The sequence below is a fragment of the Lycorma delicatula genome, chromosome 2 (assembly GCF_047948215.1).
Source record: "Lycorma delicatula isolate Av1 chromosome 2, ASM4794821v1, whole genome shotgun sequence".
NCBI classification, from domain to species: domain Eukaryota; kingdom Metazoa; phylum Arthropoda; class Insecta; order Hemiptera; family Fulgoridae; genus Lycorma; species Lycorma delicatula.
Window position 1 is genome coordinate 193,156,080 of NC_134456.1, and position 13,085 is coordinate 193,169,164.

The window sequence follows — 13,085 nt, forward strand, 5'->3', positions numbered from 1 at the left end:
GAAAGGTTTTTTTTACCTTACATAATCAGAAGATGATTTTTTTTCTAAATGTTTATCGGCATTATTTTTTTTAATCATTAGTTTTTACGTAAGTAGATATTATATATGCACTTTTAAAAAAGAATATTATGTTTTTAAATTTATAAACACGAACTGCAGAAAAAGAAGTCACATCTGCACTTGCTTTTCCAAAGCAAGCCCTGGAAAACCTTTGTGTAATCTTCTTGTCCGTAGTTCAGTATCCTATGCTGATGGGACGACTAGTAATCTATCTTGTCATATTAAAGTTAAACACCCAGGAGTTGATATTTCAAGACAAAAAAAATCCTTGACCTTCTGATTATGTTTCAGAAATGCATTATAACTTAAGTCCTACTACATCTACAATTAGCCCTTAAATTAACAAACCTTGTTGATTCACCTAATCCTTCTTCTGTGCATCCAATAACATTTTTGTCCTCAAAAAAAAACAACAGTGGTCCCTTACTTCCTTTGTTACAAAACCTGTCCCTCAAAGTAAAAGCCGAGCGTTAGATATTCAATTAATTAGGCTAATAACTAAAGAATATCAACCTATTTTACTCATTGAGGATGAAGAATTCAAGAAGTTTGTTCACATGTTAAACCCTGGGTATTCACTTCCTTGTTGGAAAACGATTACAACTAGTTTAATTCCACAATTATATGATAGAATATCTTGTGAGATTCATTAGTCATTATATAATATGCGCAATAACCACTGATAGTTGGACATCAGTTTCAAATAATAATTATATGGCTATAATTATCCATTTCATTGATCATGATTATAATTTCAAAAACCCAGTTACCTACTTGTATGGAAATCTGTACTCAATATACGGCTGAAAACATTGCCATTGAATTACAAGGTAAATTCAATGAATGGGCTATTACTGACAAAATAGGAATGGTTGTTAGTGACAATGCAGCAAATTTAAAAGCTGCTATTCACAATTGTCAGCTACGCCATATTCCTTGCTTAGCGCATACAATTAATTTAATTGTCCAAGCAGCAGTGTCTGAAGTAAAAACAATTGCGGTAAAATTGAAGGCAATTGTCAAATTTTTTTAACGAAGTTCTCATGCTGCCTCCAAAGTGCAAAACATGCAGACAAAGACAAATGAATTTTAAAGAATTAAAATTAGAACAGGAAGTGCCTACCCAATGGAACTCACTCCTGCCACATGTTTAATAGATTATTAGAAACAGAAGAACCACTAATTTTGACTATCGCTTTGATGAATCCTATTCTAAATAACATTTCATTTGATGAGTGGAGTGTATAACTGAAATGTGCAAATTATTGGAACATTTTTGAAGAGATAACTATTGAAATAAGTTCTCAAAAAACTGTCACTATTTCAAAAATCTGTTTATTGGCGCGAGCAATGACAAGACATGTATTTAAGATTAAATCTTCTACTCAAAATTCTGAAATCGTTAAATTATGTAGCAAGATGTTAGACCAACTGCAATATAGATTTAAGGATGTTGAAAATAATAATGTTTTGCTTGAAAGCATGCTATTAGATCCTCGCTTTAAAAAACAAGGCTTTAAAGATGAAGCATCTTATCAAAATGCTTACACAAAACTTTCACAGAAAGTTCGAAGTATTCAGATCGAACAAGGCGATAGGTTTAAAACCAAACAAGAAATTATTGAACCCTCCATTTCAACTGCATGGAAAGATTTTGATAAAAAAGTAATGCCAATTTTAAATAATTCAATCCCAACAGTAGCAGGAATTTTAGAGCTAGATAAATATATAAATGAACCGCTCATCTCAGGAACACAAAATCCTCTCTCTTGGTGGAAAGAAAGTAGGTTAATTTATCCAAGATTATTTAAAATAATGTAAACTAGAGTTTGCATGCCTGCAACCTATGTTCCCTGTGAACGAATTTTTTTCAAAAGCGGGACAATTAATAACAGAAAGGCGAAACAGACTTACTTAAAAGATTTTCGAAAAAATTATATTTCTACATGTAAGTATGTAAAATACTATAAAGTTTATTTGAAAGGTATTAAATAAATTATTTATTTTACTTAATTTTTATTATTTTTGTGATAATTGAACCAACAATTTTTAAAAACAAAATGTTTGTGTGTGTCTGTGTAAGTAACTGTGCGCATATTAGTAAAAATATCAAAGTAAATATAAAATAACATCGATGTGATAAAGAAAACCAAAGACTAAATAAATGGCTCGCTCAAAAATAAGGTACGGTACAAGTAATATTATTTTAAATTATTCATTTTGTCATTTATAGCTTTAGGGAAATTAGTTTAAGATAAATATTCTAGTTATAAATACTTTTACCCCCCCCCCACCACCGGGTTGATTTAGTGGTGAACGCGTTTACGCAAATCAGCTGATTTCGAAGTCGAGAATTCTAAGGTTCAAGTGCTAGTAAAGGCAGATACTTTTATACGGATTTGAATACTAGATCGTGGATACCGGTGATCTTTGGTGGTTGGGTTTCAATTAGCCACACATTTCAGAACTGGTCGACCTGAGACTGTACATGACTACACTTCATTTACAGTTGTACATATCACCCTTATTCACCTTCTCAAGTAATTCCTGACGGTGCTTACGAAAGTTAACAAGAAAAAAAGATATAAATACTTTCAATGAGCTGGAAAAAAAATATTTGGCTCTCATTTCGCTGTAGTAGTTGGTAATAAACAAAAAATGTTTTATGGGGCTTACAGATAAAATTTAATTGTTTAAGATAACTCAGATAAATAGCACAGTTAATGAAAATATTTGATAATCAGAAGTAATAAATTTGCCGACTGTTCAATAAGCATTAGTGATAGTGATGTAATAGGTTATGCGTAACGTGTGAAAAACAATAAATAAATAAAATAAACGCAAGCTAGAATTTGGTATGGTGGGAGGATCTCCCACTACAAGCTATGCATACGAAAGACTGCTATGAATCGAATCGTAATTGAGAGAGATTTGGTTTCCTGTCGTCTATCTTATTCATTGTTAAGAATCGGTTTCTCCTGCTCACCGATTCTCGATTTTTTCGTTCAGTATGAAGAATCGAATCGCAGCAACGACTCGTTCACGATTCTTCCCATTACTAGCAGTGACCGTAATTCTTTCGCTGAACGGTGTTGGTGGTTTGTTAGCGTTGCATTGTCTGTTATGAATGATTTAATCTCTAATATTATTGTTCAAAGTTCTTGAGTTTAAATAATGTCTTGTAAAGTGTGTAATGGTAAGAAAACACTGTACAAATGTCCTACGTGTCTTATACCATAGTAAGTTTTATTTGTTTAGATTGTAATAATTCGTGTTAGTGTATAGTTTAGTACTGTTTTTGCGTAATAGAAAATTTAATTTCGATGTGATTTAGTGAAAGTCTACTTGTTATTTTGCAATGACCGTAGTGCATGGTAGGTAAATAACATTTTATTATTTTTTTTTATATAAAAAATGTACTGGCTTGCAGTTAAGTAAATTAGAAACAAATCATAAATGACGCATGGGCAACTTTTTATTTACAAATTGAATATGCATAAATCCGTAAAAACAACATTTTTAATCAGATATGTGTTTGTATATCAGTTCAATACTGGCACTAAAAGACCAAAAGAAAAAAAAACAGTTTTTTATGAAGTGCAAATTAAAATTAGTTTTATCTTACAAATAAATACATTTGAACAAAAGTTTATAACCTCTCAAATTGTTTTTCTCTGATACTATATGTATGTTTTAGTTGTTAATCCAACTATGCATTTGGTTGATCTTATCTATTTTTGTCATTAAAAAGTTTTTTTTAATGTTGCAAGAGGTGTTTGGGTTTAGAGGTGGGCGTTTTTATTTTCTATCAAATGAAAACAAACTGTTGGGAGAAACAGGTTGAATTATTAATTTGTTAATGTTCACGACTTTGTGATATATAACGACTGTTTGATATTTTCCAGCATATCACTAGTTTGAGTGATACATTTATTGCTTTATGCCACAGTAATTCCTCCACAGTTTCTTGAACTGTATTTCATGAAACAGGAATCAAGTTACAATTGCACAAGTGATACTGAATATGTAAATTAAATTTATGAGTACAGTTTTAATATTGATTAAGCAGTATTAAAATTAATTTAATTTCATGATTAACAATCACTTTGATTACATTCTATGGATGATTATTAGTTGTATGTCACTTTGAAAATATTCATTTGCATTCTCAATACAAAGAACCCTGCATTAGAAATCATACTCTTTCTTCATTTACTTTCATAATGAAAATAATTTCTTTACTTATTTGATGTAATAATATAATTTAGTAAATATTGATTGCAGTATAAAGTTAGAGTTTTTCCTCAGTCTTTTGTTAATAATATCTTTTTATTATTTTCCTGGCGTTTTAGTATACAACAGTAGAAAAGTATACATTAGACTAAAATACATTTAAAAATACTAAAATCTGGGTTACAGATATGTACCCAGAAATAATCTTGATATTTGGTACAGTAGCTTTAGTAGCAGGGAATTACAAAAAAAAAATTAGTAATGCGGAGTTTTTGTGGTGATGGGAATAGAGAATTTTTTTAAAATTGTGTGGGTATTTCATATTGTATGAAAAATGAGTATTAACAGAATATAACTTGAGATAGAAAAAATTCTTGGACAGTGGGATCGACTTTTCGTTATTTAATTTTGTATAATTTTTTTTCACAAGAAATGTACAAGACATTTATTTATTTATAAGTATTTTATTTATAAGTATAAGTATTTTTTTATTTAAATACTTTTCTCCAAAAAGTCTGTAAAAAAGAATTTAAACCATTGCTCCTACCTTCAAAAATTTGATTTTCTTTTGTAAGTAAATTGTTTGTTTTTTTTTTCATTTGAATGTAGTTGTTTTTTTTTCTTTTTTAATTGTATAAGAAGGTGAGAACAATTTTCAAATCCCATCTCAAAAAGTAATAGAAAGTTTATAAATTTTGATAACCTTTTACATATCAGTCCACATAATTTGATGTTTGTTACAAAAGTAGAAAGTAAATTTATTCTTTGCTTAAATTCACTATAATATTGTCATTTGAGGTATTTTTATTTAAGTTTCTTTTGATACATTCAGAGTGTTTATAGTACTGTTATTAAATTAAAACTTTTATTCATTTTCTTAATTTTCTTATAAATTTATAAGTAATACTCGTTTCATTTTTAAATATATATCGTGTAAATCCTGAATATTCATGATGTACAGTTTCAAGAAGTAAAATTTAAGCTCTGGCTGATGTTATGTTTGTATAACAAATAAGATGGCTTTTACTTTTGTATTGTTTAAAAATGTACAAAAAATAAAAAAACAGATTCAAATTTTTTAATAAAAATTGTTATATTTCTTAGCACAGCTTAGTTTATATTAATACAAGAGGGCTGAGATGCACTAATTGCACTGTTTGAAGGCTAATAATGTAACAACTGTATCTTACCAACTGAGCCACAAAGATAATCATTTCTCATAAACATCCATATAATAAGTGCTATTTAATATTTAGATTATAAAAAACAAATTTTTAGTGTGTTATACGGGTATTAATGCTGAGCACATCAACTAGATATTGCCACAATATTAAAAGTTTTCAATTATTTTAAGGCTTTATAAAAAAATTATTTAAGATTTTATTGTGTAATAAAAACCTTGCATGCAAATCCTTTGAGAATTTATTATTACATGTGATTAGAATAAAGTTACCCATTACCTAAAATGTATAATAGTAAGTCTCAAAGATGAACTTTATGTAATAAAAAAAAAAAAAAATAATAATAATGTTAGGGGTAGCTTTATCTAATATTTCCTTTTAAATTATTAGCTTATGATTTTATCTACTGTTTTAAGCTATAATTAATTTAACTTCAGTTAGGGGTAGCTTGAAGTTATATTTGCACAAGGGAGGAGATCCTTTTTTAAATGTAATTTATTTGGTTTGTTGTTTGTAAATTTGGTTTGTTGTTTGTACACCTTTAAAATATGGTTTTAAAAAAAATTTGATTTTTGTTTTAAAATTTGGCTTTAAATTTATAACGCATGTAAATTTTTGTTAGGTTAAATATCCTTAATGGTAGATTTTTATTTTCAGTGTTAAGGTTTTTTAATTTAAGTTATATTTTTTAGAACCAAAAAATGTTGTGCCAGCATTTGCGGTTATTCCTCAGGTTCAAGTTAATTTTTTTTAGAATTTAGTCTTATTTAGTTTTAATATTTTGTATTTAGGTGAAATTTATATAATAAATTTTTTTTTTTCTATGTAAATTTGAATTTAAACCAGGATTAGATACCCTGTTATTCTTAATTAGTAATTTTTTTCTAAGGTAGTATATTTTTTATAATTGAAATTTAATAGATCTGGCGGTTTTTAAATCTTTTTAGAGGAACCTGTAATTTAAATGATATTCCACGATTTTTTGTACCTTTTTTTTCTTGTATATCTCTGTCGTTGAGTGTAACGAAAGTTTATTTTCTTTTTCTTTTTTAAGATTTATGTTAGGTCAAGATGCAGTTATAAGAAGGTTATTATGGGTTACATTAATTTTTGTTTTTTGATTTTTTAATTTGATTAAATCTGAATTTGGATTTAATAGTAATTTTTTTTAATAAATTTTTTGAATTTTGCTCTTAATTATGTACATATCGCCCGTCACTCTCTTTTTTTCTTTTTTTTTATCTGTTACCTTTCCCACTTTGACAGGTAATATTCATGAGAGTTACATTAAATAGAAGTTGGCTTAAACCAAAATAAGTTTTTTCTGCATTTAGTCATTTTTGGACCAAAATAACATTCTTAAAAATTATGATTCAGTCACATACATGATTAAGATACAGATCTTAGATTTATGAAAACCTGAAACATGGTATCTTTTCTTAACCGAGGTAGTGATTCTATGAGAAAGAAATAATCATATTTGTTGACTAAATGATATATATATATATATATATATATATATATATATATATATATCTTTATCTTTACTTAGTTAATGATTTTCCACATAAAATATGAAAAGCATTCATATCAGCAGATATGTATGAATGATTTAAAGTTATATAAATTAATGCTGTTCTCTTTAGTTGTTAGATGCAAATTTTTGACTTCATGTCATGCAGCTGCCACTTTGCCAATCATACTTTTTTAAAAGCCCCTGTATATTCTATGTACTGTATTTTAGATAAAAGCCTCAGAAATCTAATACCAGATTTTTTGAAAGACAGGATTTGTATCCTGTGTTGTGAGTAACTGAATCATTTATCCCTTAAATACAGTTTATGATTAATAAAAAGGAATCTGTTCTTATATGTGTTAATCATTGCATTCATATTGTCATATAAAAAAAATTATTATATATTCTTTTCTTATTTTTAATATTTGCTTTGTTTAATACACTTTCTGGTGATATTCCCACCTTTATTGTTTGTAATTATATTTGTTTTATGATAATCGTACTCTGACATTTAGAAGATATATTTTAATGACTTTTGAGAATGGATTACAAATCTAGATTTTTATCTTCTGAAAAAAATCAGTGGAATTTTGTACATATTATTTATATAAATGAATTCAAAAGGATATGAACTCCAGCTCTCCCATTTCTCATATTTATGTGAGAAATAAAATTATTCATAGATAATTTAGATGCTTCTGAAATGAAAACTTACTTCTGGACTTTAATTATGAATTACAATCAATTAGGAATTTCTATCACTCACTAGTTGTCAAAGTGTTTAACAGCTAAGTTAGTCACAGATATGGCACTGCACATTTTATTAAGTAATAACTGCTTTATTTTGCATTGGTAGAATGTTTATGATTAAAAAAGAAAGCAGTGATTTGCATTTTTTTACAAAGGCTGAGTTTTAAATAGCAGCTAATTTAATAAATTTTAATATATTATCAAAAACAGTGTATAGTAAATTGTTTTCATTTTTATCAGCTGTTCACTTGATTGCTGGAAAACACACAAAAGGGTGAAATGTAAACCTGTAGTACATAAAAATAAATTTGATGAAGAAAATGTAAAAAAGGAGAATGGCTACCAATATTTGACTGATAGTACTGTACCTATGGAAAAACTTAAACTTCTTGGTAAGAAAACTGAATTTTGTTAATTACAGATTAAAGTAATATTATGTAGTTGGATATTTTATACTTATGTACTAGAAAAACTTTTTTAAAAAAATGTTGCTTTTTTAAAGATGTTAAATCCATTTTATAATTTATTACATTTTTGGCCCAAATAAATAATGGAAAAATGAAAATTACATGTGAGTCAAAATGTGGTGAGAATTTCTTAGACCACTATTTAATCAAAAAATTTGCTTAAGTTTAATCAGAATTGCTAAGTGTTTTTTGAAACACTTTTTTATTCAGATTTGAATACTAGATCATCAATGTTGGTGTTCTTTTGTGGTTGGTTTCAGTTAACCATACGTTTCAGATATGGTTGACCTGATGAAGCTGCCTTCATACCCTGAATTCAGAAGCAACATGGGATATTTGGAGACTTTGAAATATTCATAAGAATCATTTTTGTTCGAGCTGAAAATTCAGGATGAGTGCCCAAAGTCAATATATATAAACAAGTTTTTTTATCCCATTTTTTATGAGAATTAAAAAAAGTTTTTAAATTTATAAATTCTTTTTAAATTGCCACAACTTGTGGTGCACCCTGTTTAAAAGCGAATCAGTAAAAAAAAGTGTGAGCTATTAAGTTAGACCTACACAGCAAATATGATATACTTACATTAAAGAAAACACAATCATTAACAGCTTTAAAAAAAGGCTTTTCTTGAAGATATAAATTAATGCAAACTATGCATACTATGGATTGAGTTCTTGGTTATAGTATGGTATTATTATTGATAAATGAAGTAGTGATAAACATAATGGTAAAAAAATTATCTTTACTAACTATGGTTAGTAAAGATGTTATGACATGTATTTAATAAAAAATGAGAAATGATGCATCTACTTTAATTAGTCATATACCAGTAAGAGAAAAAAAATTGTAATATTGTGAAACTGGACATAGAAATCTTACCCATACAGAGTTTCCTACTGCAAAGAGTGGTTTAAGATTGCTAATGAATTGTTTTTTACATGGGGTGCAGAAGACAGGTTCAATTTAGTTGAGAGGTGGTTTTACAGCCTTATTAAAAATTTTACAGCTTGTGTAAAAATTAATTTAGGATTATTTTTTGGTCATCATATATATATATATATATATATATATATATATATATATATATATATATATGTGCGTGTGTGTGTATTATTATTACATTTGCTGATTTAGTTAGTTGTTTTTCCGTAAATTATAAATGACTTATAATAAAAAAGTAATAGATTTTTGTACTTGCTCTTGTAAGTGGTATTTTTCTTCCACCGTTTCAGAATTACAAAAACTATTTCCCCTTTTTAGAAGAAGTCTGTCTAGAGAAAATTTAATAATTTATGTCCATTTTGTAAATACTGTTATTTAATGTTTAGATTGCACTTCAAGTGATAATACATTTTACTCGATTAAATTCATCTTCATGAATTTCATTTCCATTGTGTTGGCTATCACTTTTATTAATATTGTTTAAAAAGTTAAAGGTCTATCGATATATTCATTGATCTGACTAAGATATAAATTGATCTGATTAATTCGACTATATTGATATGATTACGTTTAAAATAAATTTAGGTTTTCTGATACCATAGTTCAATGTTAAAATTTTAAAGTCTTATCCTTCCGACAGATGCCAAATTGAAGTACGTTATTTAAATTCAAAATTAAGCTCTTGTCTTATGATGTACTATTTTTTATTTCTAGTAAGAATTAGTTATTAAAGCAAGAGTTTTTTAGAGTTTGAATTAATAAAATTGAAAATACTGTTAGGCATATTTTTGATTTCTACTATGGTTGAGGGTTTCAGTTGACTCAAATTTAAACCTATGTTTCACATGAATAAACCAAGTTACACCCAGTTTATATTTTTTAAACTAGTTTTACCAAAGATCATGTAACTTAAAATGTACATATGTAGTCAATTATTTGTTTCAATCTTCCAGCTATTTGATTAGTTGGTACAGAATGTAAAAATACTTCATTCATTTTTTTTAAATGGAGGTCTTTCTGACAGTTACAGATCTTTTCAGGGCTTGTAGGCATTTTCCCTTGTCTTAGTCTTAGAATTTAGTGTCTAGGTTTCCTTTTTGGTATACTGATGTTAATAAAAATAATAATTAATAATCAACACTTAAAAATAGCCCTTCTTAATATTTATGCAAACAAATACTAAACATTCTTAATTAAGGCAAAATAAATGAAGTAGCTTAGTGTTTACTTGTCTTACAACACCTGATTCCAACTAATACATGACTGGATATTCTATATCTGATGATATGAAGGTTGAAGGTGAACAAAATATACATTATCAAACAGAAGTAGAATTCCCAAAGAGATTTAAATTACGATCTTTATAAAAATTGTTGAATCTATTTAGCAGGTTTGAGATTATTCAAAATTTCTTTTTGTAAAACTTCATATACAGAGTGATTCAAAGAAACGGAAATTTTGAAAGTTGTGTTGGTAGCCGTGGGCGATTGGTACCACTTGATAAGTGACGCCAGCCTCTCTAACCTAATCTGCCATTTAGTTGTCATGGATCCTTGGAGTGGTGCGCAACGTGCATTTGCTATCAAAGCGTTTTACAAAAACAATGACAATGTGGAGGGAGCGCGTAGAGAATTTCGCCGTCATTTTAATCTGGGACGGCACAACTGTGTTCCATCAGCACATGCAATTAAAAGATGGATATCTAATTTTGAGGAAACTGGTTCGGCAATGAAAAAGAAACCTCCAGGCCGTGAGCGAACCGTCCATACACCACAGAATGTTCAAGCTTTACAAGATGCTGTCACACGAAGTCCACATCGGTCAATCCATCGTCTCTCAGCATCTTTACAATTGCATAGTTCAAGTGTTCGAAGAATTTGCAATTCCATCCATACAAGTTGCAGATCGTCCAGGAACTGAAACCGAACGATGCAGTTGTGCAAGCACAATTCTGTAATGTAATGCTTCAGAAGCATTAAAACGAAGTGTTAAGTGTGTTCAGAAGCATAACGAAGTGTTTGTTCACAAACGGTGGATGTCAGACGAAGCGCATTTCCACCTCAGTGGATTTGTTAAAAAGCAAAATTTCAGATACTGGGCACAAGAAAATCCTGCGCAGCTACACCAGCATCCGTTGCACAGCCAGAAAGTGACCGTGTGGTGTGCTATGTCATCTTACGGTGTTATAGGCCCTTATTTTTTTGAGGACGACAACGGTCTTGCAACAGTCACATCGGCTCATTACGTAGCCATGCTTGAAACCTTTGTTTTGGAACAACAAAAGAGATTTCCACCAATTCTTAACACAGCCTGGTTTCAAGGAGACGGAGCAACGTCACATACTGCACGACTATCGATGCCAGCTGTACACCGATTGTTTGGACAACGTGTCATTTCACGAAATGGTGACATTAGATGGCCTCCCAGATCGCCTCACCTCTCAGCTTGCGATTACTTTTTGTGGGGTCACCTTAAAAGCAAAGTGTTCCACAGTAGACCTGCTACAGCAGAAGAACTGAAGGCAAAGATCCGAGAAGCAATTGCGTAAATTCCGGTTGAGATGTTACGTCAAACCATGAACAATTTAAGGAAGAGACTTCGTGAGTGTAACAATTTAAGGAAGAGACTTCGTGAGTGTAACAATTTAAGGAAGAGACTTCGTGAGTGTTTACGTAGAAGAGGAAGTCACCTACAAGATGTCATCTTTAAAAGATAAACTAAAATATATGTATCCTAAAATGGCATTTGTACAATTACATGAAATAATATTCATTTTCTAAAAAAAAATTTCATTAACGTTATTTAATTTTTCGTTTCTTTGAATCACCTGTATATTACTGTGATTAAGTAGTTTGTGTTTTTATTATTTTTTTATTTTAGGTAATAGTGAAGGACTGAGTGAAGTTTTGAAAAATCCCCATGTCAGAAATATGATACTTGCCATCGACAGATCAGAGAATCCTGCAAAAGCAATGGAAGATGCTATGCTGGAACCAATATTTGTGGAATTTGCTGATGAGTGTCTTAAAATTGTTCAACCACCAAATGAACCATGATACTGAATGCTCCTTAAAGAGTGAAATTTTTTTTTTCATTTTTATCAAGTAACCATATAATTTACCTTTGTTAATAAATCAGCTGATATTATAAATAAATAATTTACTTTTAATACTTCTTCTGCATAATTAAACAGATAGGAAATTAATTTTACCCAGATTTATCATTTCTGAAATTAATATTTACCCTGATTTATCATACTCCTTAGTGGTTTTGATGTTGCCACAATCATTTGAGCATATTTGAATAATATAATGCAGACCAGCGAGGATGACTTTAAATTTTGGGAAGAGATATAAAAGGCCAAGGGTCACAAATCTTGGGAATAAGGTGGCTGTTCTAGCACTTCACAGTGCAAATCCCTCAACTTTTTAATGGTTAAAAAAAGGAATGACCCTTTTTTAAAGAGTATGATTTTATACAAGTGATCTGAAAGTTCTCGGCCTGATAGTGAAATGAGAATTTATGTTTTCAAAAAACTGTTATTTTTCAACATAATCTTTTAATATTAATACATTTCATCCAGTGCTCCAGCACCATTATTCCAACCCCATAGGAGGAAGACACTCACCTTGTGACATTTACCTTTGTAAGTCGCCACAGGCCCCCTTGGTTCTCATAGTCCTGATGGGCTTTAATAGGAGTAAAGTACCCACCTACAGCTACAATCGCTTCTGGATAGGATGAAAAACTCCAACCAGCGAGGAATACTTTGAGTTTTGGGAAGAGATTAATGTTCAAGGGAGCCAAATCTGGAGAATAAGGTCGATGTTCTAGTACTTTGTAGTGCAAATCTCTCTCAGTTTTCCTATCACAAAGATACTTTGTGGACAGGTGCATTGTCCCGATGGAAGATGATTTTTTCTTCTGCAAGCCTG

The 13,085-nt window shown here is 29.4% G+C and overlaps 1 protein-coding gene across 1 annotated transcript; it reads left to right on the forward strand.

Annotated features, from left to right (window-relative positions):
* Positions 1 to 2,987: 2,987 nt before the first annotated feature.
* Positions 2,988 to 12,319, forward strand: LOC142319546 (zinc finger HIT domain-containing protein 3). Its single transcript, XM_075356936.1, has 3 exons — positions 2,988 to 3,299; positions 7,981 to 8,132; positions 12,031 to 12,319. The coding sequence occupies exons 1-3, from the start codon at positions 3,235 to 3,237 to the stop codon at positions 12,204 to 12,206; spliced, it is 393 nt and encodes a 130-aa protein (XP_075213051.1). The 5' UTR covers positions 2,988 to 3,234; the 3' UTR covers positions 12,207 to 12,319.
* Positions 12,320 to 13,085: the final 766 nt, after the last annotated feature.